The sequence below is a fragment of the Papio anubis genome, chromosome 1, assembly GCF_008728515.1.
Source record: "Papio anubis isolate 15944 chromosome 1, Panubis1.0, whole genome shotgun sequence".
NCBI classification, from domain to species: Eukaryota; Metazoa; Chordata; class Mammalia; order Primates; family Cercopithecidae; genus Papio; species Papio anubis.
Window position 1 is genome coordinate 155,484,276 of NC_044976.1, and position 27,232 is coordinate 155,511,507.

The 27,232-nt window shown below is 43.1% G+C and overlaps 2 protein-coding genes across 10 annotated transcripts in view; one reads left to right on the forward strand and one right to left on the reverse strand.

Moving 5' to 3' along the window:
- Positions 1 to 9,186, reverse strand: part of SRGAP2 (SLIT-ROBO Rho GTPase activating protein 2) — a 251,081-nt gene extending 241,895 nt beyond the window's left edge. For 5 of the 6 annotated variants that reach the window (XM_009188675.3, XM_003893204.4, XM_009188682.3 and 2 more), the window contains exons 1-2: positions 7,021 to 7,131; positions 4,631 to 5,239 (exon numbers count right to left, since the gene is read on the reverse strand). In XM_009188675.3, coding sequence (XP_009186939.1) covers positions 4,631 to 4,697 — 67 coding nt within the window. In that variant the 5' untranslated portion in view covers positions 4,698 to 5,239; positions 7,021 to 7,131. Of the gene's footprint in view, positions 1 to 4,630; positions 5,240 to 7,020 lie in introns of all 6 variants that reach the window. The other variant, XM_009188679.4, reaches the window with a different exon arrangement.
- FAM72A (family with sequence similarity 72 member A) lies at positions 5,773 to 25,382 on the forward strand. 4 transcript variants are annotated; one of them, XM_017950029.3, is made up of 4 exons: positions 5,773 to 6,827; positions 11,100 to 11,177; positions 15,120 to 15,244; positions 24,171 to 25,379. In XM_017950029.3, exons 1-4 carry the CDS (start codon positions 6,676 to 6,678, stop codon positions 24,263 to 24,265), a joined length of 450 nt encoding a protein of 149 aa, XP_017805518.1. In that variant the 5' UTR covers positions 5,773 to 6,675; the 3' UTR covers positions 24,266 to 25,379. The 4 variants fall into 4 exon arrangements, with proteins under 4 accessions (XP_017805518.1, XP_003893254.1, XP_021783332.1 ...); XM_003893205.5 differs by lacking the exon at positions 5,773 to 6,827 and adding an exon at positions 7,771 to 8,788 and having other exon boundaries at positions 24,171 to 25,382; XM_003893206.4 differs by lacking the exon at positions 5,773 to 6,827 and adding an exon at positions 8,222 to 8,668.
- Positions 25,383 to 27,232: the final 1,850 nt, after the last annotated feature.

Sequence of the window (27,232 nt, forward strand, 5' to 3'; positions counted from 1 at the left end):
TGGCGTGAATGAAAAATCGCTGAGACCTCCCAAGGGAAAGAGCTTGTTTATATACCAGGCATCAGCATTCCCAAGTACATATACATACACAATATGACTCCAGTTTTAAATTTCATCTCCTGCTCTTGAAGGGTCCTGAAAGGGTTAAACTGTTCCAGGCAAAGGCCTGCACTTTTTCTATCAAAATGCTCCAGCTGGAAATTACAAATTTCACTTCCAGCTCTGTGGTACACATACACTGTTCTCCTAAGACATAAAAAAAAAAGACAAGATCCCTAATGTTCTCAAGAAAGAAAATGTGACTGCTCAGCATACAGTGCCACTCTGTTTCAGACTATTTCTCCTAGAATATTTGCATGAACTGTCAATCTCAAGCTTTCTGGGAGACTGTAAAAACTCAAGGTATACAGAGAGTAAAGGAAAGGGGCCTTAAATAAGGAAAGAACAACAGCTGGGACTGTATGCAGTCATGTGTATTCACCCAAATACCACCCAGATTCACAACCGTGGTAACCAAGCCCTGCACCTTACCACTTTCGCTGCTCCAATCCCAGCAACAAGCTAACAGGCTAGAGGCCAAAGGCTTCAGGTTATGACCATGAATACGACCAGGGTTGTAAAGAATTTCCAGAGATTATTGTATATCAGCCCTCCATACCTGCAGGTTCCATATCCACATATTCAACCAAATGGGAATAGCAAATATTCAGGAAAAAAAAAAAACAATAAAAATAACAATATAACAATTTAAAATAATACGAATTTTAAAAGCATTATAACAACTATTTATATAGCATTTACACTGTATTAGCTATTATAAGTAATCTAGAGATGACTTAAAGTATACAGGAGGATGTGTGTACATAGGTTGTATGCAAATACTACACCATTATTTATCAGGGACTTGAGCATCTGAAGATTTTGGTATCCTGGGGGAAGTGGGGGCACTCCTAGAACCAATCCCCTGAGGATACTGAGGGACAACCACATATGAAAGCACACTGTAAATTGGAAAGAGCTATGTAAAAAGACTAAGAATATTATTGCTTTCAGTCAGACATCGAGAGGCATGAACTTTCAAAGGAATCTGAGCACCCACAAACCAGAAACAATGATGGTTTTTAAAAAGACACTACAACACAGGCTGACTAAGAAGGCACACCCCTCATAAAACCACTCTGGGGTAGGGTCAGGGCTGAAGCCTCAGGAGTTCCTCAGGGCACATGCAAGCAGGTAGTTTATAGGGAGGCAAAATCAAGGGATAGAGAGGGTCCCAGAAAGGGTCCCATGAGATGAGAGTCCCATTTAGAGTCCATTTGACTCAAACAATTCTGACTGAAAAAACAGGACCTGGGACTCTGGTCAAAGACATGCAGAACCACAGTGGCCAATAATTAGTTTACTTGTTCACTAACAGAAAAAGAAACTGATGTCCAGAGGGTTTAAGTGACTGACCCGAGATCTTTTGTTACGACTAAATGAACTTAAGCTAGAACTCAAGTTTCATTCCTTGACTTATTTCCTATCATTTAATAGCTGGCATTTTGGGAGTGAATATGCAATGCAGTCTCAATAGTCAGCCCAATTCAGCAAAAGAAAGGCTCACAGAGTAGACCGTACCATTATTGAGCACTTACAAGTGCCAGATACTGTTCTAAATAATTTATATATCTCATCAACAACTCACTATTACCTTAGGAAATCTATTTTATTTTACCTATTTTCCAAATAGGAAAACTGAGGCTCAGACAAGTCAGGTAACTTGCCCGAAGTGAAAGGCTAGCAACCGGCAGAACCAAGATTTAAACCTGAATCCCTTTGACTCTAAAAATTGCACTTAACCACCAAACCAAACGACATAGCTGTTACAGTGATTTTCTTTTTATCTTGGCATCTGTAAGAGAAGTAAGTCTGGCAGCACCATGAGTCCCATATAACACATAAAAAGCTGACACTCATAATAATTCTGACCCAGGGCTTCTAGCTAGTGGGGGGCAGAGCCAAATCAGATTGCAGGCCCTTTGTCTGCAAATTCTGCGCTGTTCCATAGAGAGCCCAGCTTCCAGAATATAAGCTCCACGAGGGTGGAGACTTTTTCTTCTTCACAGCTGTATTGCCAATCCCCAGAACACATAGCAAGCACTCAATAAATAGTTAATGAATAAAGGAATGAAGTCAAGCTGCCATGGTTTGGCTGTGTGACTTTGGAAGGGCTGCTCATCCTCTCTAAGCCTCAGTTTCCTTATATGGTGAATGGAAGGTGATAATAATACCCATTTCCTGGGTTGATGTGAGGATTAAACCAGACCATTCATTTAAAGCACTTGGGACAGACTGGAACATAATGAGCAACCAAAATGTAATCTACTATTATCATTATCATTATTACTACCATTATTCATTGACAGATTTGGGCTCCTTAAGAATTTTTTATTTTTTTCCCACCCTGGTCAGATGATGTTTCATAGTAAAGATACAGAATAGGGAATTGAGAGTTGGTAAACCTGCTTCTAGTTTCAGATCTGCCACCATCTAGCTGTGTGACCTTGGACAAGCCTCTTCAGTTCTCTGTATTCTCCTCAGCTGTAAAATGAAGGACTAAACTATTCAAATCAGTTCCATAAGCATTCATCAGGCACCTTCTCAGAACAAGACATCATGCTCAGCCACCTATTAAATTCTATGATCCTGAATAGTATCAATGGAAAAATATCAGAGCAAAACAAAACAGTCTCCTGTTTGTGGCAAGGTTGAAGAGAAAACCCAAATAGCCATCTGCATTACATCATCTCAATGAGCAATGTTTGTAAATATCCGAAGTGTTTAATTTTGAGACACTCTTGAGAAATCCTTTGCCAAAAAGAAATTGGCAGATGTGGTTCCATTAACACCTATCGCCTTGAACCTTCCAAAAAATAAACATTTAAAATCACTTTGCACCTTAGTCAAATGGCATGCTTCTGGAGAGAAATCTGGGAAGATCAAAGTTATTAACACTCCCGACGGCAACAGTTTAAGAATAGGATGTGTACAAAAAAAAAAAAAGACATATCTGGTTAAAACTGCAGGGGGGATTCCAAGAGCAAATGCAGTGCATCTGGACAGGACACGGAGGTCAGTGGCCTATTGTTTACAAAAACAGGCCTGGATTATGAACAGTGACAAGAGGCCAAGACCTCAATTATAACTCACAACCACACCTCTCTCAATCCCAGTTCAACTGAAGCTATCAATCACTCAACTCCCCCATCTCTGTAATAAACCTACCAATGTTTTCATCCAAGTGGATAGAAGGCCCCTTAGGGTACCTCCAGCATTGACCAAACTAATGACATAAAAAAGATCCTGTAGGTACAATGAGGACTTCAGACTACCTTCCAACCTTCCAAGAGACAAGGGAGCTGCCCATTTCAAACTCTACCCCTACCCCCAACCCCCAGCAATCATTAGAGGGGAGACATGGCCCTTCCCAGGTCCTCTCTGATAGGAAAAGGTCTCCTTGCACTGGTGCAGGGAAAGGAGGGGCCCCTCCCTCTGTACTCTGAAACAAAGGAAAACCCAGAGCTCCAACCATGTGGTGTAACATTCAAGGCCACCCACCTCTTCCACTCCCCAGCTAAGGTCTCAATGGGCTGGAGCCACATGGCTCTTTCCAGTGACTGACCAGGAAGGGACAGTGCCTTGCACAAACACATGCTGCAGCTCTTTTAACAGGCAGGAACCCTTCCTATGGGAAGTGCTGGTTTAAAAAACGCTATCTGAGTAAGGGCTCTTATTCATGAGTCAAGTCAGACAGTCGACTAGATGAGAAGACAGGTCACTTGGTTTCTCCTAGTCCTCATTTTGCTTTACCCTTCACATTTTTCAGGAGAGGGAAATGGGGCTTTAAAAGCATGTCTTCCAGAGCAGAGGGTCACAGCACAGAAGGGTTAAACAATTATGTCTTCCCATTTTCCAGAATCAGCACCAACCAGCTACCCTAACAACTCTATTCAGATTTAGGTGAGGGCGGAGACCGGGCGTTGGTGGCCTTATTCTATGATCTCTGATTGTATGCAGGCCGACCAGAGACCAGGCAGGTGCAAGGTGCACCCAAGGTGGCAATGGACTTTTGGTGCCAATGCCACAGCAAATCTCATGTTTTAATACAGTGCATCTGAAAAACCCCGCCTCTCCCAAGGCTCTCCAAATGGTACACCTTCTCAAGGTTGCCTTTCTGTCTGGACTCCTCTTCAATCTCTGAAACAAACGTCCAAACACCTGTCAGATTTCAGTTGTCTTTTAAGGAAACCTGACCCAGAACACCGGAGGCAAATTGTGCCTTTCTCTAAGAGCCTCCTGCCCCTCCCCCCACCCTGTCCAGCTTGGGGGAAAGGGCTGCCAAAATCATGGTCAGCCCTACAAAGATACTCCTACAGCCCACTCCAAAAATTCCTTTCCAGTGTCAATGGCCCCTGGCACTGCCCATCCTTTGGAGGTTCAGACCCATCTATGAAACAAACCACCTCTGGGGTCAGCCTGCCCCCATCTGCTCCACCCAAAGAAATGAACAACCTGCAAATCACGGTGGAAATACACGCCTCACCAGTGCACAGAGCATTTGCAGTGTGCTATTTTTCAAAGCCCTTACCTTTGACCTGAGTATCGTACTCTGCTATGATCTCCTTATCCTTTTTGAATTTGGCTGGAGACGTCATGTTTTCCTTCTTTCTTCCAAATTCGAATTGTGAATTGATAGATCCACGGAAAAAATCCAAACACCTAAATCAATACCTCCAAGACCGCTTCTCTCGAGGGCAGAAGGGGCCCCCCGCGGTGGTCTCCAGCGCTCCGTGGAGCGCGGGCTGCGGGCTGGGCAGGCGGCTACGGCGGGCACATGCAGACGGTGGGCGCTGGGGCCGGGTGCGGCGGCGGCTGGTGCCTGTGCTAGAGCCGGAGCCGCAGCCTCAGCATTAGCCGGGAGAACTGCAGCGCCCGGAGGCTGGCCTGGGGTCTGACATCAACGACACAGGCAGGGAGTGGAAGTCCTTCCGCACAACATGGTGTGGGGCTGCGGGGGTGTGGACGCGCCCAGCTGTGTCCCCGGGAGGGAGTGGGTGCTTTTCGGGGTACCGGGAGAGGGCTGGGCGTGCTTCGCGGTTTTTTGTCGTAGAGGCTCAAAGATGCTGCAAATCAAATCCCAAACGGGAGCCGCAGCAGCGCAGACTGGATCGGAAGTCGTTTGCTCCGGTTCACTTGCCTGTAAATGCAGGAAAAGGGGGAGGGGGCGATCAGCCAGAGCGCAGATCCTAATCGCGGCGGGGGTGGGGTAGGGGACGTCGTTCCGAGCCCGCCCTGGGCCCATTCCTGTCGGCTTAACGCCTCCTGGCCCGCAGAGCCCGGCGCGGCGAGGTGGGGAGGAAGGAAGCTCCCTCCGGATTTTGTTTTAAGGCTGAAAGAAAACACTTTGGAGCAGCCGCCTGCGCGGGCTTCGGGCGGGGACTGCAGGAACGCGGGGCACCGGGCGGGGACTGCGGCACCTCGGCGGCCTCCCGAGCCCCGCCAGCACTGGGCAGCGGCCAGCCCGAGAGAGCCCTCCCGACCTAGCCCCGGACGGGGCCCCAGACCCCCGGCCGGGGCACCTCCCTGTACATCAAAGGGGATCAAAGCCGGGGAGGGACAAGCCACCCGGGCACAACTTTTCTTCTCCTCCCGCCCCTCCTCCCAGTTGTTTTGTTTTTGGTTACTAGCTTCTCTTGGCAGCAAAATGTTGGTGGCGGGGTGAGGGGGGGCAAATCTGCAGGAAAAAGCCTGCTCGGCACGGGACACATCCAGGAAAACAATGTGGTCAGCTGAAGCAGGAAACGGGTTAGAGGATAGGGTCGGAGCCGGGAAAACCGGGGGGCGGCGAGCGGAAGGCAGCCGTCGCCTCCCCCAAGCTAGGGACGATAGTGACTATAAATGCCACCTCCAAAATTTTTTTCCCACCCAAGCCCAGAGATCCCAGATATCGCACCCAATCCCAGGCTGGGGATAGGGGGAGGTCGGTGAGGTCGCAGTCCTGACTCCTCGCACCAGGCGGTGCCCGAGAAGATCCTGCCCCGGACCAGGCCCAGGAGGCGGGAGGGACGCAAGCGGGAGCGCGGAGCCCGGCGTCTAGCTCCCCCGCGTGCCGCAGCAGCGACCCTTCCTAGTTGGTCGTTCCTTTTCCTCCGACCTCCGGGAGGAGGAAGCTCCCGCTAGCGTCTCCCACTTCCCACGGCTGGAGGAAGGGGCCACACTGAGGGAGCAAGACAGGGAGCAGAGGCGGCGGGCTTCAGGGGGGCGGGAAGCGGGAGGCGGGTGTGAGATGGGGTCCTGAGGCTGGAAGGGAGCCCGGGGACAAACGGAGTTGCACACGCTCGGAAGGCGGGAGGGGGCAAGGAGAAGGCTGCCTTAGAGGTGAGGTGAATTGAGGGACGATCTTGGGTCGCGATGTCGCGTGAAGCGCAAGGATGTCAGGAACTGTGGGGACCGAGATATGGTCTAGGAAAGGGAGTGGGCGAAGAGAAGTCCATCGGGGCGGGCCGGGGGGTGGGACTGGGGGAGAGCCCCGGAAGCTGAGCGAACACCCATCCTCCTAGGTCCTAGGCTGGGACCCGGGCTGTCCGCCAGGGCTGGGAGACAGTGGAGGAGGCCGGTCGATGGTTACGCGCGATGCCAACGACGACCGCCCCACGGTGGACCGCGGCTGCCCGTGTGCGGAGGAACGGGAGAGGCGGCTGGGTGCGGGCTGCGCTGCGGTCCGAGAGCCAGGACAGAGTCCCAGGCTGTACAGTGATGGGCGGAGAGACTCGCAGTCCTGAGAAGTATTATGGGCTGTACTGGGAGATTTGGAGAGGGTGGAGGGGGGGCGGTCTGAGGGATTCCGGGCGGCACCGCTAAGGCGATGCCGCGAGCAGCATCCGCGCCCTCTCCTTCCCGCCCCAGCCCGGGTTTGTTCAGTCAGGGCTCCAGCCCGGCGGCCGGGAGGAAGAAAAGGAAGAGGGAAGGAGCCTTTACCTGGCTCTGACGCGACGGGTCCCAGGCCCCCGGCTCCGCTTCCCACTCAGAGCTCTCCTCCCCTCTCTTCCCCGCCACCCGTTTCTACGCAGACCGCTGCCCCAGTCCCTTGAGGAGCCTCCGCCAACTCCGCAGGACCCCGCCGGGAAGCAGAGCCCACCCCTTTACCAATCACCGCCCGTTTTCTATCGACCGATGGGGCCCATAGCCAATAGGAAGAGCTGATCCCAAGAGGCCCGGAATGAGGGGGAGGAGCTGGCAAAACTTGGAGGTGTGACTAGCACTGCCGAGGCGTGGTCACAGATTAAGCTCCACCCGGGGCTATCGAACCCCTGAGTAGAACTGATGGGCGGGATTAAGATGGAACCGACGACCAAACACAAACTCTTGAGCTAAGGCATGGCCAATTGGGCCGGGGTAGAGAGGAGGGGTGTTGCGGGTAATTTTAGCCAATAGAGAGTAGAGAGCGGTGGGGACTGTAGAACCTCTTCCAATAAGAAGCGGTAAGGGCGTGCCTTGCCACTTTCCCTAGGGCAAAGGGAGGGTTTGCCGAAACCTCCCGAAACCGGCCAATGAGATCGGAGGCGGAGCCAAGTTCAGCCAACCAGAAAGCTGAACTGATCTCAGCACCGTTACTGGGCGGTGCCTACGGCCTTCGAGCCACTAAGCTCTCGTCAGGGGAGGCCCCGGAGCCTTCCAATGAGGGACTGGGGCGAACTCTAGTTCTTCCAATCGGTGCGCGGCGCTGGCAATTCAAACTGATACCGGGTTGGAGAGGCCGGAAAAGCGGAAGAGGGAGCGAAAACCAACGTGTTTGGTGACAGACCCCAGCGCCGACTGAGCCCCCAAAGCGACTTCAGCCTTGCCCCACCACCACCGCGCGCCCGGGAACAGCCGCTCCAGGAGGAGACCTGAGGGGACTGCGGGGGGCACGAGGGACAGCTGAGAGGAGGAAAGACGCGAGAGAAACAGCGCGAGCACGCTGAGGGCCGGGGGTTGCCAGGAAGGGGGCCCGCGGACCCGCAGAGCGGAGGAAAGTCCAGGAGAGAGGGGCGGGACGGAGGAGAACCCGGGATCGCCTGGCAGAAAAAGCGAAGGGAGTTTCTGAATCCTGGGAAGAGGAGAAGTGGGAAGGGACGCTTAGCCCGAGATCCGAGAGCAGGGAACGGGAGCGCTCCGCGGGAGGGGCTTAATGCTGGGAAAGGGGCCTCTTAAAAGAGGAGAAGCTTTAAATAAGACGATCGGAGAAGGCTGAGGGAATTGCTATGAATGGGGCAGGGGCTGAAGAGTAGAGGACTCCTTTAGACAGCAGAAAGGGAAAGCTGTTGAGAAGTTCCCTTCAAATCCCACCTGCCTCCTCTCCAATTCAAACTCCACTCCCTTCTCCAAAAGTTAAAAAGAAAAGCCAAGTTGCCGCGCTCCCCTGTTCCTACTCAATAAATACTTCTACTCCGCCACTGGGAAAACAGAAAAAAACTAATTTCCTTCCCAATATCAGAACTTAGAAAAGCTCGAGGTCTCGCAACTTGAATTTTAGCCTAGGGGAATCAAAGTAGTAGGAGCACTGCTCTTGTTTCCTTTTTCAAAATCTCACACCTCATCCTTCCTGCGACACCATGTCTACCAACATTTGTAGTTTCAAGGACAGGTGCGTGTCCATCCTGTGTTGCAAATTCTGTAAACAAGTGCTCAGCTCTAGGGGAATGAAGGCTGTTTTGCTGGCTGATACTGAAATAGACCTTTTCTCTACAGACATCCCTCCTACCAAGTAAGTCATGCTAGTGGCGGGCAACGGTAGCTTTTAACTAAATGGGAACACTTATGGCTTGGATCTGTGGGAGTCAACAAAGAGGTTATCATTTCGGTGTTCCAGCCACTCCCACCAGTTTGATGATCCCCTTGGAATATATCTAAGTGGGCAGACTGTCTGGACAAAGTCTGTGGTTTAGCCAAGGTGGTCAGTCCTGATATAATGCTTCTAGTTCAATTATAGTCATATGACCACACATCTCTTAAGTTTGATTCCTCGTTCAGTGCCCTGCCCAACCATCCTATTTCGCTGAATCAAGTCCATGACGTAGACTCTAGGTAAATTCAGGCGAAATTTTCTGTACTGTTGGAGAGGAGAGGTCATTTAAGTTTTTCATTTCTATCCATGAAAGTTTGCACCAAAAAAAAAAAAAAAAAATCAGTTTTCTACCATTATTTGCAATTGGCATCCTAAATCAGATCCGTTGTTCATCAAATTCAGTTTTCTTTCCTCAAAACTCTCTCTCTCTGAAAGAGATGTAAATAGATTTTTATGGGATGAAAAATAGAGACTTAGCCTTAATCCTTATCTCCAATAAAGCCTATTTTGGACATTACACATTTGTTCCCATACTTGAACCCTTTTAAAATCTGTTTGTGGCCGGGTGCGGTGGCTAACGCCTGTAATCCCAACACTTTGGAAGGCGGAGACGGGCGGATCACCGGAGGTCAGGAGTTCAAGATCAGCCAGGCCAACATGGTGAAACCCCGTCTCTACTAAAAATATAAAAATTAGCTGGGTATGGTGGCAGGCGCCTGTAATCCCAGCTACTTGGGAGGCTGAGGCAGGAGAATCGCTTGAACCCTGGAGGCGGAGGTTGCAGTGAGCTGAGATCATGCCATCGCACTCCGCGGGGTGGGGGTGGGGGACAAAAGCAAGGCTTTGTCTCAATAAATAAATAAATAAATAAAATCTGTTTGTTTTCAGCCACTAACTGCTTTCAGGTGTAGAGTCCTTAAGAATTTGCCTCCTATTTGGTAAAATAGTCATTTTATTTGACTCAAATAAACCTTTTTCTAGCTCTAAATAGTACTTTCCCTTTCCATAGTCAACATATATGTGCCCTACGTGAATCTTCAAGATTTAGTTCTTTATTGAAATTGTATTATTAAAAGGAAAGTAATTATCCAAAATATGAGTGGACAGTTATTCTCTAAGTCTTTGCATACAGATCCAGAGGAAGCAGGCTAATAACTACAATTCATTTTAAATTAATTTCATGATAATGATAGAAGCTTTACAAGTTTTTAAATTTACCCAGGTAAAGCTGTGTACTCTTCCTTTCTTGAAATCTTTTCTGAATTGATCTAAGTGTAATCATGCCTAACAGCAAAACCAAAGGCTCTCATCTATTGCAGAGATAAATGGGTTATTTTAAAATCTTATCAATTTTTTTAAATTCTAAGTTAATATTTGACATTCGTGTGTGTGCATCATATATGTATTTCAAAAAAGGAAAAACACTAGAAAATAAATAATAGAACCTACTGCTACAAAGTTCTGAGATTCATTGTCCACTGCTTTTTGTTTTTAGTAGCTCATACACAAATTTAAAATATTAACCCATTCATTGCAATAGCTATGGTAAGTAATAAGGCAGTCATAAGGAAGGCTAGGTGAATTGTTACAGGTTAGACCCAAGTCTAGAATAGAATCAAGTTTTTCCTATTTTCTGCTCTTCTTTGTAGGGGTTAAAATAGTAATGAATTAGCGTGCTAAGATGTGTGTGAATCAATGAACACATAAAAAAATTTTAAATGGAAAATTTGTCAGATGTTTATGGTGAGCTCACAAATCTGAACTGACTCTTTAAAAACATACTATAGTTCTATGTTAGCTTTCAGCTCTTTGGATTGACAAAATTTGTGCTAAATCAAGCATAGAATTACAATCCGATTCAGCAGTTCTGGGTTCATATCCAAAAGAATTCAAAGCTGGATCTTGGAAGAGAGATTTGCACACCCATGTTCATTAACAGCATTATTCACAATAACCAAGAGGTGGAAGCAATCCAAACGTCCATTGACTATACAGATGAATGGATAAACAAAATGTGGTTTGGGTACCTATAGTTCCACCTACTTGGGAAACTCTGGTAGGAGGGTCACTTGACCCCAGGAGATTCATTACACAACAGTGTGATTATATTTAACACATCTGCTCTGCACACATAAAACTTGCTAAGTTGGTAAATTTTGTTAATTTTTTGCCACAATTAAATTTTTTGTAAAGTACATTTGACTGTCTTTTTATACCTTTCTCTCTCCAGCGCAGTGGACTTCACTGGAAGATGCTATTTCACCAAAATCTGCAAATGTAAACTGAAGGACATCGCATGTTTAAAATGGTAATTTGTGGCACTATTCTGGATAGCCCTGGGTTTGGAAGATGGATATTGACACCAAAGCATAGAGAAAGATTCAATGGGCCACAACAAGCACTGGTATAAAGCATGCAATGAGCCATTGAAAAAGCATTTATTACTTAGAGCTATTTTTTAAAAGGGTTTTGTGATGCTTCACATTAGTATATAATTTTACAATTTTCAAAGTGTATTCACAGTATCCGCTTCAATTTTCAGAACAAGGCAATGTAGGTTAGCGGGGGAAAACACTTGGATTTACAATAATAAAAATCATGTTTGAGGTCTGACCCTACCCTTACTCTCGATGTGATCTTGAATTAACTCCTTAAGCCTCTAAACTGCTGAACCTCTGTTTTCTTATTTAATTTCTAGGTTATTATTTTTTCTTTCTTTGTTTTTAGAGGGGTCTCATACTGTTGCTCAGGCTGGAGTACAGTGGCATGATCATAGCTCACTGTAGCCTTGAACTCCTAGGCTCAAGTGATTCTCCTACCCCAGCCTCCTGAGTAGCTGGGACTACAGGCAGGCACCACCATGCCTGGCTGTTTTTTATTTTTTGTAGCAATAGGGTCTTGCTATGTTGCCCAGGCTGATATCAAACTCCTGGCCTCAAGTGATCCTCCCTCCTCAGCTTCCCAAAGGGCTGGGATTACAGGTGTGAGCCACCGCATCCTACCTTAATTAATTAATTCATTTATTCATTTATTTTTTAGAAGGAGTTTTTGCTCTTGTTGCCCAGGCTGGAGTGCAGTGGCACAATCTCAGCTTACTGCAACCTCCACCTCCCAGGTTCAAGTGATTCTCCTGCCTCAGCCTCCCAAGTAGCTGGGATTACAGGCATGCACCACAATGCCCAGCTAATTTTTTTTTTTTTTTTTTTTTTGTATTTTTAGTAGAGACGGGATTTCTCCATGTTGGTCAGGCTGCTCTTGAACTCCCAACCTCAGGTGATCTGCCCACCTTGGCCTGCCAAAGTGCTGGGATTACAGGCATGAGCCACCACGCCCAGCCATTCTGTCTTATTAAGATAGAAATTTAATAATCTTCTGTGTTTACCTTATCAAGTTATTGTAAAGATCAAATATGAATGTTAAAAGGCTCAATAAACTATAAATTACAACACAGTTGAGAGCTATTACTATAATCTTTTGAGAAGTAGACAGACATGTTGTTATTTTCATTTTAGGAGGAAAAAAGTTGAAATTTTCTCATTTAGATGGGGTTTCTATTATAAATGACAATCCTAATAATTTAAATTGGCAAACTCTTCTTATGTACTATTTTATTTCATTCCTTTATTTAAGCTATACTTATATTGAGGAGCCAGTATGTGGTAGTTGTTGTTACAAGGACTGGAAAGACAACAGAATCTAGATGAAGTCACTGGCCTTTTTTTTGAGACGGGGTCTTGTTCTGTCGCTCAGGCTAGAGTGCAGTGGCGCCATCTCTGCTCACTGCAACCTCCGCCTCCCAGGTTTAAGTGATTCTCCTGCCTCAGCCTCCTGAGTAGCTGAGACTACAAGCACGCACTGCTATGCCCAGATAATTTTTTGTATTTTAGTAGAGACAGGGTTTCACTGTGTTGCTCAGGCTGGTCTCAAACTCCTGAGATCTGGCAATCTGCCCGCCTTGGCCTCCCTAAGTGCTAGGATTACAGGTGTGAGCCACTGCACCCAGCCCACCTGGCTAATTTAGTATTTTTAGTAGAGATGGGATTTCACCATGTTAGCCAGGCTGTTCTCAAACTCCTGATCCACCTGCCTCAGCCTCCCGAAGTGCGGGATTACAGGTGTGAGCCACCACGCTTGGGCAACAACATTTTTTTTTTCTTGAGATGGAGTCTTGCTCTGTTGCCCAGGCTGGAGTGCAATGACATGATCTCGGCTCACTGCAACCTCCATCTCCCATGTTCAAGTGATTCTCTCACCTCTGCCTCCCGAGTAGCTGGGACTACAGGCACACGCCACCATGCCCAGCTAATTTTCATATTTTTAGTAGAGACAGGGTTTTGCCATGTTGGCCAGGCTGGTCTCGAACTCTTGACTTCAAGTGATCTGCCTGCCTCAGCCTCCCAAAGTGCTGGGATTACAGGCGTGAGCCACCATTCCCGAGCAACATTTTCAAAAGAAAACCAAAACAGGAAATTTTAATCATATATTTTGTCTAACCCAATGTATCCAAAATATTATTTCAATGTGTAACCAACATAAACTACTAATGTAATGTTTTATATTCCATGTTTTGTTCTTACTCTTTGAAATCTGGTGTACATTTTACACTTAACAGCACATCTCAATTCAGGCCAGCCCCATTTCAAGTGTACGACAGCCACATGTAGCTAGTCGCTATTATTCTTGACAGCATAGACCCGGACCTTGGTATGGAGGGGTTTTAATTTTGTTTTTGGCTGTTGAAGGGGTTTTAACCAGGCAACAGAATGATCTGATGTAGCCACTAGAATGTTAGCTCCATGAGAACAAGGGCTTTGTTTTGTTTACCACTGTATTCCTAGCACCTAGAGCAGTGCCTGACAGATAGTAGATACTCAATAAATGTTAGTTCAGTGATGAATCAATGGATGAATGAATGAATACAAGTGGTAATTAAAGCCATGGAATTTATTCTTGCAATACATTGCATATATAGGACATGACATGACAAATATCTTGCAATATATTGCATATGTAGGACATGACAAATAACTGTCAGTCCTAGTCCAAAAACAACTTTTGTTTTCATTTGTTTGCCTTTCAAGCAAGTCATAATTAGAAGACATATTTTAGGTGGGATGGTACCTTTTATAGTAATCTTTATTGGGTCTCATAAAAATGACTGACTCACGAATCTCACAGAGTAAGATTAAGCTTCAATAAGAATTTTTACAACTCAAGGTATAAACAGTTTATGTTGCTATTTTTTTTAAGTACTAGCTAAAACATTCCCTGTAGGTTCACTCTATTTAATATGTGACTAGCTAGTTAAAAAAAAAAAAAATTGTGAAAGAGTGAGGTACTTATAATCAGCTAGATAATTCTGAAAACTGTAAAAACTTTTGCAACTTTCTCTAGAGGCTGTAGATTGCTTTATTTCTGAATTCCTTCAAAAACATTGAGACTAAAATTAGAGCAGCCAGATTGTATTTGGTTTACAGGGACTCATGCTGTCTTCCTACCTCTCCATCTGTTGAAACAGTTTTTAGGTGCTGGCATGAAACTAGAACATGTAAGAACCCAACTTGCCACAGTCCTGGGATAGCAAAAACCTTTACCCACAGAACTGAGTTTATTTTGTCTGTACAGCACATCAGTTTGGGTGGTTTATAGAACAAATCGCAACATTATGGCATCTAGAAGCTAACTTCTGAAGGGAGAATGCATAAAATAATACTAGCAGGACAAGTGTGGTGGCTCACGCCTGTAATCCCAGCACTTTGGGAGGCCAAGGCAGGTGGATCACCTGAGGTCAGGAGTTCGAGACCAGCCTGACCAACATGGTAAAACCCCGTCTCTACTAATAATACAAAAATTATCTGGGCATGGTGGCATATGCCTATAATCCCAGCTATTCTGGAGGCTGAGGCAGGAGAATCACTTGAACCTGGGAGGCGGAGGTTGCAGTGAGCTGAGATGGCGCCACTGCACTCCAGCCTGAGCGATAAGAGGAAAACTCTGTCTCAATAACAACAACAACAATAATAATAATAATAGCAAAGAAATGTGAGAATATGTTACTATTATTCACTTGAAGACTGCTTTCCCACTTGATGGTAGAACTGCACCCCCATCCCATCCCAAAGATCCCAGCAATGAAAGTTGTTAGGAGGAAATGAGATCTAAATTATATGGTCTATTTATATAAGCATATGAAAAGACTTATCTGGCCAGTTATTACATGGTATCTAGTAACATTTACTTTCTTTTCTAGTGGGAATATTGTAGGTTATCACGTGATTGTTCCATGTAGTTCCTGTCTTCTTTCCTGCAACAACGGACACTTCTGGATGTTTCACAGCCAGGCAGTTTATGATATTAACAGACTGGACTCCACAGGTAAGAAACAATTGACTTGCACATTCCTGTAATATTTCTCTGTCAATACCTGAGTAAAATTCCCAATAGATCATTTCGGGATTCCTTTTAGATCTTCTTGACCGGATCAGCTAGAGTGAAACTTCAATTCTTTTTTCCCAGACATTCACTTATAAAAACTATTAGGCAAAATTCATTGTCATTTCTATGTTCATCCTTGTACTTAAGGCCTCAAACTTGGCTGAATTTCTTGGTCTTTTAAAATGAATATTATAATTGCTCTTAACTGCTGCCTTAATACATATTCTGACTCCAGAGAATTTTTGAAGATTTTAGATTTGCCAGTCAAGTGTGTGTGTGTGTGTATGTGTGTGTCTGTGTGTATGTGTGTCCGTGTCTGTGTCTGTGTGTGTATCTGCGTGTGTGTAAGAAAGGGAGAGGCCAGGCTAGGGCAATAGGAGTTGAGATGAGGAGGACTAAGTAACCTCTGTATCTGGTGATGCTTCAGAATAAAAACAGACCCGACATCTATGTTAATACGTTATGACAGAATTTTAGTCAAGGGAAATATTTAACACCAAAGTATAAAGTATGTTGTACAGGTGCAGTTGGAGATATTGTGGGTTCAATTCCAGACTACCATAATCATAAAGCAAGCAAATATCACAATTAAAGCAAGTCACACAATTTTTTGGTTTTCCAGTGTATATAAAAGTTATGTTTACAATATATTGTAGTCTATTAAGTGTGCAATAGCAGGACCTTTAAAAAGCAATATGCATACCTTAATCAAAAAACACTTATTCAACCAAGAGCAATGGCTAATGCCTGTTATCTGAGCACTTTGGCAGTCCAAGGTGGGAGGATCACTTGGGCCTAGGAATTTGAGACCAGCCTGGGCAACATGCTGAGACCTCATCTCTACAAAAAAATACAAAAATTATCTAGGCATGGTGGTGCATACTTCGTCCCAGCTACCCAGGAGGCTGAGGTGGAAGGATCACTTGAATTTGGGAGGTAGAGGCTGCAGTGAGCTGTGATCATGCCACTGCATTTCAGCCTGGGGAACAATATGAGACCATGTCTCAAAAAAGAAAAAAAAAAATGCTTTATTGCTAAAAACTGCTAATGATCATCTGAACCTTCAGCAAGTCATAATCTTTTTGCTGGTGGAGGGTCTTGCCTTGATGTTGATGACTGCAAACCGATCAGGGTGGTGGTTGCTGGAGGTTAGGATGGCTGTGGCAATTTCTTAAAATAAGACAACGACGAGGTTTGCCACATGGATCGACTCTTCCTTTCACAAAAGATTTCTCTGTGGCATGTGATGCCATTTGATAGAATTTTACACATAGTAGAACTTTCAAAATTGGAGTCAATCCTCTCAAATTCTACTACTACTTTACCAACTATGTTTATGTAATATTCTAAATCCTTTGTTTTCATTTCAACAATATTTATAGCATCTTCATCAGAGTAGATTTCACCTCAAGAAACCATTTTCTTTGCTCATCCATAAGAAGCAACTCCTCATCCATTAAAGTTTCGTCATGAGATTGCAGCAATGCAGTCACGTCTTCAGGCTCCATTTCTAAGTGTGGTTTTCTTACTATTTCTACCACATCTGCAGTTACTTCCTCCACTGAAGTCTAAAACCTCTCAAAGTTACCCCTGAGGGTTGGAATCAACTTCTTTCAAACTCCTGTTACGGTTGATATTTTGCCCTCCTCCCATGAATCAGGAATGTGCTTTTCCAGAAGGTTTTCAATGTACTTTGCCCAGATCCATCAGAAGAATTACTATCTATGGCAGCTATAGCCTTATGAAATGTATCTCTCAAGTAATAGGACTTGAAAGATTAAATTACTTCTTGATCCACAGGCTGCCAAATAGATGTTATTTTAAGGCATTAGAGCAACATTTATCTCCTCAAACAATGCCATCAGAGCTCTTGGGTGACTAGGTGCATTGTTAATGAACAGTAATATTTTCAAAGGGATTTTTCTGAGCAGTAGGTCTTAACAATGGGCTTAAAATATTTAGTAAAACACGTTGTCAACAGATTTGCTGTCATCCAGGCTTTGCTGTTTCATTGATAGCACACAGGCAAAGTATATTTAGTATAATTCCTAAGAACCGTAGAAATTTCAGAATGGTAAATGAGCATTGGATTCAACTTGAAGTCACCAACTGCATTATCTTCTAACAAGAGATTCAGCCTGTCCTTTGAAGCTTTGAAGCCAAGTATTACTTTTCCTCTCTAGCTATGAAAGTCCTAGATGGCGTCTACTTCCAATAGAAGGCTGTTTTGTGTATATTAAAAATCTCTGCTGGATGCAGTGGTTCATGCCTATAATCCCAGGATTTTGGGAGGCCGAGGTGGATGGATCACCTGAGGTCAGGAGTTTAAGACCAGCCTGACCAATATAGTAGAACTCTGTCTCTACTAAAAATGCAAAACTAGCCGGGCATGGTGACACATGCCTGTAATCCCAACTACTTGCTACTTGGGAGGCTGAGGCAGGAGAATGGCTTGAACCCAGGGGGCAGAGGCTGTGGTGAGCCAAGATCACGCCATTGCACTCCAGCCTGGGCAACAAAAGTGAAACTCCGTCTCAAAAAAAAAAAGAAAAGAAAAGAAAAGAAAAATCTGTTGTTTAGTGTAGCCACCTTCATCAATGATCTTAGCTAGATCTTCTAGATAACTTGCTGCAGCTTCTACATCAGCACTTTTTGCTTCACCTGCACTTGCATGTTATAGAAATGGCTTCTTTCCTTAAACTTTATAAACCAACCTCTGCTAGCTTCAAATGTTCTTCTACAGTTTCCTCGACTCTCTTGCCCTTCATAGAATTGCAGAGAGTTAAGACCTAGCTCTGGATTAGGTTTTCGCTTAAGGGAATGTCATGACTGGTTTAATCTTCTATCTAGGTCACTAAAACTTTTTCCATATCAGCAATAAGACTGTTTCACTTTCTTATTCATGTTTTCACTGGAGTAGCACTTCTTATGTCCTTTAAGAACTTTTCTTTGCAGTCACAAGTTGGCTAACAATTGGGCATAAAAGGCCCAACTTTCAGCCTGTCTCAGCTTTCAATATGTCTTCCTCACTACACTTAATCATTTCTAGCTTTTGATTTAAAGTGAGAGGCATGCGACTCTCTTTCACTTGAACACTTAGAGATCATTGTAGGGATATTAACTGGCCCAATTTCAATATTGTTGTATCTTAGGAAATAGGGAGGCCCCAGGAAAGAGAGAGAGAACAGCTGGTCAGTGGAGCAGTCAGAACACAGGAAATATTTATCGATTAAGTTTGCAGTCTTAAGTGGGTGTGGTCTTAAGTGAGTGTGGTTCATGGTACCCTGAAACAATTATAACAGTAACATCAAAAATCACAGATCACCATAATATATATAATAATGAAAAAGGTTGAAATATTGAGAGAACTATCAAAATGTAACAGACACAAGGTAAGCATATGCTGTTAGACTTACTCAATGCAGGATTGCCAAAACCTTCCATTTATATAAAGCCCAATATCTATGGTGTGCAATAAACTAAAGCACAATTAATTGAAGTATGCCTATACTAATTATTTTAGCAAGGCCAGGCATGGTGGCTCACACCTGTAATCTCACACTTTGGGAGGCCAAAACAGATGATCACTTGAGGTCAGGGGTTTGAGACCAGCCTGGCCAACATGATGAAACCCCCCTTGAACCTGGGAGGTGGAGGTTGCAGTAATCCGAGATTGCACCACTGCACTCCAGCCTGGGCAACAGAGTGAGACCCTGTCTCAAAAAAAAAAAAAAAATTATTTTAGTAAGAAAGTATACTACCAATTCTTTTTTTTCTTTAGATTTTATTTGTAGCATAATTTTATTAATATACACTTCAAATATACATTGAAAAGACATATAACAGATACACAAAATCTAGGCTTAATGACATGGTGATATTTTACTAGATTTGCTTCAGGTCTTTTCTATTCTTTTAAGATATCAAATTACCTACTAACGCTCATCATTTTATCCCTGGAACTTACTATTACCTTGAAGTCAGTATATAACATTCTATACATGTTTTTATGCTATTGTCACATACATATACTCATGAGCAATGAAAAATATTGTTCTGTAAAATTTAAAATACTACATGCATGGTTTTGTACTTTATATATCATTTAATATCTTATATTAATTTAATTTACATTTTCAAATGTACTTACACTGATACATTTAATTTTTAAAATTTCTTCTAAGTATACTTTACTAAAAATTGCCCTCCAAAATGACTGTACTAATGTAGTCTCACCAGTAATGTACAAGTGTCTTATTGTGTGGCAAGAGATTATGACATATTATACTAAGTCCTATTTTTTTTTCTTCTGATGATAAAGCTGGACTCAGTTTCCTAGTCTTCCTTGCAGCTAAGTGTTACCAAAAGACGATACTGGTGACATGCGAGTAGAAGAAATGTGTGGTCCTTAAGTTACAGTGACCAATAAGTGAATCTTCCCCATGTTTTATTTACCCATCTATCAACTGAATGGAGAGTTCTCTGAGGGCCATAAAGAAAGCTGAGCTTCAAGATGAGAGAAACAGGGTTTCCTGAATGACCTCATCATTTAAAAAAAAAAAAAAAAGACCTCATCATTTTAAAAAAAAAAATTTTTTTTCCTTGTGTTAAGGTGTTAAGGCACTGAAATACTAATTCTTTCTTTTTTTTTTTTTTGAGACAGAGTTTCACTCTTGTTTCCCAGGCTGATGTGCAATGGTGTTGCACATCTTGGCTCACTGCAGCCTCCACCTCCTGGGTTCAAGCAATTCTCGTGCCTCAGCCTCCCAAGTAGCTGGGATTACAAGCATACACCCAGCTAATTTTTTTGTATTTTTAGTAGAGACGGGGTTTCACCATGTTGGTCAGGCTGGTCTTGAACACCTGACCTCAGGGGATCCACCCGCCTCAGCCTCCCAAAGTGCTGGGATTACAGGTGTGAGTCACCATGCCTGGCCTGAAGTACCAATTTTTTTGAGACAGTCACTCTGTCACCTAGGCTGAGTGCATGCACAATCTCGCCTACTAAGCAACCTCTACCTCCCAGGTTCATGGATTCCTGCCTCAGCCTCCCTCTGGAGTGGCTGGGATTACAGGGCTCTCACCGCACCTGGGCTAATGCTCTTGTATTTAGGGATGGTTTCATTCATGCTGGCTTTTGCTTGGTCTCGAACTCCTGACTTAGTGGATCCTCATCCACCTTTGGCCTCCTCCCAAAATGCTGGGATTTCATAAGGAGCTTCACTGCACCTCAGCTGTGCTACCCACTTTGTGCTGAGGCTTCATATATTACTTTTTATATTGCCTGGAGCCATTGAGTTTTGTTATAAGACACATGTTCTCAATGTCTCACATCTATTTACATAACAGACCAAGTTGGATTCTAAGGAATCCTTCTTTTTTTTTTGAGACAGGGTCTTGCTCTGGTTACCCAGGCTGGAGTGCAATGGCACAAATTGCCCTACTGCAGCCTCACCCCAGGCTCATGCACCTCCCACCTCAGTTTCACAGGTGGGACCACAGGTGTGTGCCACCATCCCTGGCTAATTTTTTGTATTTTTCGTAGAGACTGGTTTTTGCCATTTTGCCCAGGGTGATCTCAACCTCCTGTCCTCAAGTGATCTGCCCACCTCGGCCTCCAAAGTGCTGGGATGATAGGCCTGAGACACCTCGCCAGCTGACTTTAAAGAACTTGACAATCTAAGTCGACACTAGCATTCTTAGGTTCCTAAATGCATATTTTAGTCTCCTTTAGAACTTAAATGTATTTTTAAATACATGATTTGCCTTCATAGACCAAAAGATCATGAATTGCAAGCTAGGTTTTCAAGGGTCTTTAAATCCTCCAATTATGCTTAGATTTTATAGATTTGATTTTTTTTAATCATCTGAGATTCAACTGTGGCTCTCTATCATTTATGGGGTCTTAATTTAAAACTTTGGTGTGTTAAGAAGGCCATTTTCATGTAAGGACTTATCTGAACTCCCCTAAATGGAATACAGTCTCCTAATTTAAGCCTCCAGTTTTATATTTGTATTGCCCATGGGACACATTAAAGGAAGTTTCTGCTTTGATAGTATTTTTCCTGCTTTACAGGATTCAAAACACAGGGTGGAGATTTTTCAAGTTTGATTTACTTTTTAATATTGGTCAATTTTTCAAAGATAAAAGCTCCGCGTTCCTCCATTTGCACTGAATCTAATCCATAAGAAACAGATGTATCACAGGATTTCCTTCCTCCCTTCTTAACAGAGAAAGGAAGGTGCTGCTTCTGTCAGATCCAATCTCTTAGTTTATTTTTCCTCCTTTGAACCAATTGTGCTGAGCAGCTTCATGTCTCTGAGTACTGACTCCAAGAATACCAAGCTTCTGCTTTGTAACCCTAATATTGTGATTTTAAGCAAGATTTTCTAGATGCTTGGTATCAAAGCAAGTTTCTAATGGCGTCACAACTGTCCTTGAATCACCTGAGCCAGCAGTGTCAAAGGAATGCATAGACAAGCTTTATAAATTCTAGAATGTTTAAACTGAAAAGGACTCCCGGAGGTCTGTTTTCTAGGCTAGTCTTCATATGGAGACCTGATTTCCCAGGACTTTCTGGAGGAGCCTTGGGAAACCTCAGCTCAAATTTCCTGAAATTGGCAAATGCCCTCAAAGGCAAAATGGCTTCAGCCCTACGTTTACGTTTATGGGTTCTAGTTTTCTATTTGATTTTTGCCTCGCAATTCCTTACAGCTCTTCCTGTCAGCTCTTCCATGACATTTACCAGGAGCAGAACACCATTCATTCTTGGGGTGGGGGTGGGGTAGCGTTTTTTATTATAAGCAATTCAAACACAAAAAGATTATAGAAAATAATAAGATACACATCTGTATCCCTGTCAGCATCAAATACATGCTAACTTCTTGCCAGATTAGATTACAGTATCTCCCTCAGTCAAGGTAAACAGTTGATTATTTCTACTGTTTCAACAATGTCACATTACACATCCCTGTGCATGTCTCCATGAACCATCTATGCAAGATGGGCAACTGAGGAAGGGATGAGCAATGGTCTCCATTTGCAATATTTTTTAAAATTCATAAAATGGAATAATCTCCAGAAGTAAAAATAAACGAGCGAAATCTAAACAAGTCAACATAGATTAACCTCAAAAACATAATGAGTGAAAAAGCAAATTATAAAACAATATGTAGTGTAATAACATTCTATACAAAATTTAAATCCACAAAACAATAATATATGTTGTCTATGTTATATGCATTTGTAGTAAAACCATGCATGGTATACTAGCAGTGGTGAACACTGGATTCAAACCAAATCTCCAAATGCTGGCTCATTCCATTCTACCACGTGGCTGCTATCTCAGTGTGTATGGAGTGGGTATCCTGAATTGCTGGGTCCTCTTTGTGTCCACACTGATAACTGGACAGCTTAAGATTTGTTTTTCTGGCCAGGCATGGTGGCTCACATCTGTAATCCCAGCACTTTGGGAGGCCGAGGCAGGGGGATCACCTGAGGTCAGGAGTTCAAGACCACCCTGATCAACATGGTAAAACCCCATCTCTACTAAAAATACAAAAATTACCTGGGCATGGTGGCACTCGCCTGTAGTCCCAGCTACTCGGGAGGCTGAGGCATGAGAATCACTTGAACCTGGGAAGCAGAGGTTGCAGTGAGCCAAGATTACTCCACTCGACTCTAGCCTGGGCAACAGAGCAAGACCCCGACTCAAAAAAAAAAAAAAAAAAGATTTTCTTTCCTTGTGAAGTTAATTGGCTATCCTAGAGGTCAGTTATTTTCCATTTAGTGCTTTGAACTTATAATTTATATATGCCCAGAGTAATAAACTTGTCATTATCCTCTACTGTATGTTTAGTCATTTACTGTATACCCGTGCTGTATTCTTCAGTATGAAATCTGACTATTCTTTCTCAGTGAAGTTTTTGATTATTCTTTTGTTTATTATAGTGACTGCTGCAACCTGGCCCTAAAGTTTAGGTTACACCTCTGCCTGTGGACTGAAACCCACTGATATCAAGGATTGCAGTTCATATTATAACTGGCTGTGAACCCTTGCTTTTTTTCTGAATCAGAAAAATGGCACCAGCTACTTCTCTGCTTATTGAAGGGATGAGGAGACTTATTCAGGGCTTTTCCCTGAACCCTCCAAAGAGGCACTTAATCTAAAAGGATCTTGTGTGATCTCCATTCTTAAACATCATTAAAATAGATCAGAAAATTATCAGTGTATAGTGATTATGGTGTAATGCAGCTGGAGGCAGGGTTTGAGTAAATGGACTCCTGAGAGCCTTTTGAGCTGTAAAATTCTAGATTTCAAGCCCTTGCTTAAAAGGATTTAAAGAATGTTTATGTCCTACCCCTTAAAAAAAAGTGTTTGCCAGGCATGGTGGCTCATGCCTGTAATCCCCAACAGTTTGGGAGGTCAACGAGAGACGATCGCTTGAGCCCAGGAGTTTGAGACTAGCCTGGGCAACATAATGGGAACCTGTATCTACAAAATAAAATTAGCCATGTGTGGTAGTACATGCCTGTAGTCCCAGCTACTTGGGAGGCTGAGGTAGGAGGATCACTGGAGCCCTGGAGGTTCAGGCTGCAGTGAGCTGTGATTGTGAACTGTGATCCTGCCAGGCACTCCAGCCTGGGCAACAGAGAGAGAACTTGTCTCAAAATAAATAAATAAAGTTTATGTCCTAGATGGATAATATTAGATAATTTTATTTGCAGTACATTCTTTAATAGCTACTCTTTTTACTGCTAACACTATGGTTTATATAAGAATATTAACATGTAAAGTTTCATAATTTGTGTTCTGAGTTATAACAGTAGTGAACATTAAAGAATTTTATGACTTTTTATTTTCAGGTGTAAACGTCCTACTCTGGGGCAACTTGCCAGAGATAGAAGAGAGTACAGATGAAGATGTGTTAAATATCTCAGCAGAGGAGTGTATTAGATGAATGAAATTATGATATATATGATATACAGATTTTTTTCTATTTAAAAAATATATTAATGGGTCAACTTTAAAATTGTTAGTTTGCCAGTGATCTTTTTTGGAAAACAAAAATAGGGCGTTTGTTGATTTATTTATTTTCTGTCTCTAATTAATTACCTCAGTTTGATTGAAGCCAGTGGAGTTGTGCTTTTCCTCTACTTCTAAACTTCCTCTCCCCCACCTTCTTCTGCCCAGTGTAGGTGTATTCTTAAATTCAGACAGGAGAAGATTCTTTCACATATCACTCAGTTACCTCCCAATCTGGGGGAGTTTTTCTTACAACTTGATACCAGATACCATTAATTTTACATTCCCGAATAAAGGCCTAGTGCCCACGCATATTTCAACCATGCATATATCAAGCTCAACCGAGTTTGAATAGGGGATGTAAAAAACAAGCTGTTAGGTTTCCATGGGCACTGGTTCTCATAGGTTCTATTGGTGATAACTGCTTTAATATGGAGCAAGAGTTTGTGAATCAAGAAATAGAATAAATTAAAATTTAAAATATATGGAGGCATCCTCTCGACTGCTCAGCATGATGTTAGATAAATGAATTTGTCAGAAAATATCAGTGTACACTGTTTACCAATGTTATTTATTTACATTCTTCTAAAGCCATTATGGATACTGTATGATGAGAGCTAAACCTAAATAAGTTATCCTGTTCCCTAGGACTTTCTCTGTAAATAGCGAATTTTAGATGAGTAGTCTGTCCTAAATCTTAAATCGAAAAAAAACTAAAGAAGCGATTTGCTTAAGCCATTGTACATTATAAAGAGCTGTTTCGCTTTGCTTTGCTTTGCTTTGCTTTGTTTTGTTTTGTTTTTTTAAAGCTGTGCTCAGAGCCACAAAGGAATAGGAAAGTAGGGTAGTGTTGGATTCTGGTTTTATGTAAAGCTAAAATAAATGTATCTCTTTAATATCTCAGTTGTAGGGATTTTGTCAATACCAAAGCAGACTGAGTTGTGGTTTTGCAAATAAAGTTTTTTCTAAAAATGACCATTCTTCCTTTAATTTTTTATTATACCCACTTATCATATGTAACAGTATAAAGAAATAGTACTTAAAGTATAGAATATAAGGCTAATGTTTCTTGAATACTTACCATATGCCAGATGCTGTTCTAAGTGCTTTAGACATTTAACTCCACACAACAAACCTATGAGGTAGGTACCATTATTAATCCTTTTTTTTTTTTTTTTTTTTTAACTGGTAAATCAAGTGAGACAGAGAGAAGTTAAGTAACTTGGTTAAGGTAGCATAACCAGTCAGAGTGCTCAGACAGAAGACTGACTCCAAAAGCTCCTGCTCATGTGAATTATTTATGGTCTTACATAGCCAGGATACCTGCTGGGTAACTAACTACATTGTTATGTGCCCTAGATGAGGGCAGAAGTGACTGATTTGAAGGTTGAATAAACTCATGCAGGGTCTTAGGGTATAAGTGACCTGAGGGCATTGAAAGAATCATTTGCCACAAACCAAGATAAAAGGTGCTTCAGGAAATGCTATTACTCCCACCTGGAAAACTTTTCCAAAAGTCTTTCACACCAACCATTAACACTGATAGAAGGCCATCAAAAGAACCAATGAAATGAGTATGGAATAATTTGGCGATTTGGTTTTTTTTTTTTTGGGGGGGGGGTTTAACCTCAAGTTCTTAGGTGGGCATAATCTATAAGATAAAAATATATATATACTTCTTTGGTTAACTTGTTCAACTAGAGAAGAAAAGTTTAATACTAGAATAGGAAATGTGGCAAGTTTAAAATTCAATAGAGTTCATCTGGTTTCCGTTCAGCTCATGCCTTCAAAGGCTATGGTTGACCGAGGGTCTCTCTGAAGAGCAAAAGCAAGACACAGGTGCACTGATTGAAGCAAGCCCCAAATGTGATTCTACTCCAGCTGGGGAATATTTCAAATTACTCAACTACCTTTGGCTAACTGGATTATGGGAAAGCCAATTCTAAACAGAAAACTGATTAATAAAGTTTTACCTAAAGAAATATATTCATGACACTAGAGTGGTTTGAGGGTTTTTGTTGTTATTGTTGTTGTTGTTGTTTTCTTTAGAGACAGGGTCTTGCTTTGTTGCCCAGGCTGGAGTGCAGTGGTGTGATCATGGCTCACTATAGCCTCGAAGTCCTGGGCTCAAGCGATCCTCCTGCCTCTGCCTCCCCTGTAGCTAGGACCACAGGCATGAACCACACCTGGCGAAATGACACTGGTTTGTGGGGGTTTTTATTTTTTGTTTTTTGGTTTTGGTTTTGATTTTGTTTTTGAGAGAGGGTCTCACTCTGTTACCCAGGCTGGAGTGCAGTGATGTGATCTCAGCTCACTGCAACTTCCGCCTCCAGGGTTCAAGCAATTCTCATGCCTCAGCAGCACTGAGTAGCTGGGGCTATAGACACGCACCACCATGCTCAGCTAATTTTTGTAGTTTTAGTAGAAGCAGTTTTGCCATGTTGGCCAGCCTGGTCTTGAACTCTTGGCTTCAAGTGATCCACCTGCCTCGGCCTCCCAAAGTGTTGGGATTACAGGCATGAGTGTGAATCCAACACTGTTTTTTGTTTTTTGCTTTTGTTTTGTTTTGTTGTTGTTTTTTGAGACAGTTTCACTCTTGTTGCCCAGGCTGGAGTGTAATGACGTGATCTTGGCTCACCACAACCTCCACCTCCCGGGTTCAAGCGATTCTCCAGCCTCAGCCTCCCAAGTAGCTGAGATTACAGGCATGCACCACCACGCCCAGCTCATTTTGTATTTTTAGTAGAGATGGAGTTTCTCCATGTTGGTTAGGCTGGTCTCAAATTCCCAACCTCAGGTGATCCTCCCACGTTGGCATCCCAAAGTGCTGGGATTACAGGCATGAGCCACCGTCCCTGGCCTGTCAACACTGTTTTAAATAAAAGCAAATTACATTCACTCT

Bases quoted from the DNA above. Each gene is read 5' to 3' on its own strand.
- FAM72A (XM_017950029.3), top strand. From the start codon at position 6,676: ATGCCAACGACGACCGCCCCACGGTGGACCGCGGCTGCCCGTGTGCGG. The intron at 6,828-11,099 runs GTATTATGGGCT...TTCTCTCTCCAG, and splicing joins GAGACTCGCAGTCCTGAGAA to CGCAGTGGACTTCACTGGAA. The intron at 15,245-24,170 runs GTAAGAAACAAT...TTTTATTTTCAG, and splicing joins TAACAGACTGGACTCCACAG to GTGTAAACGTCCTACTCTGG.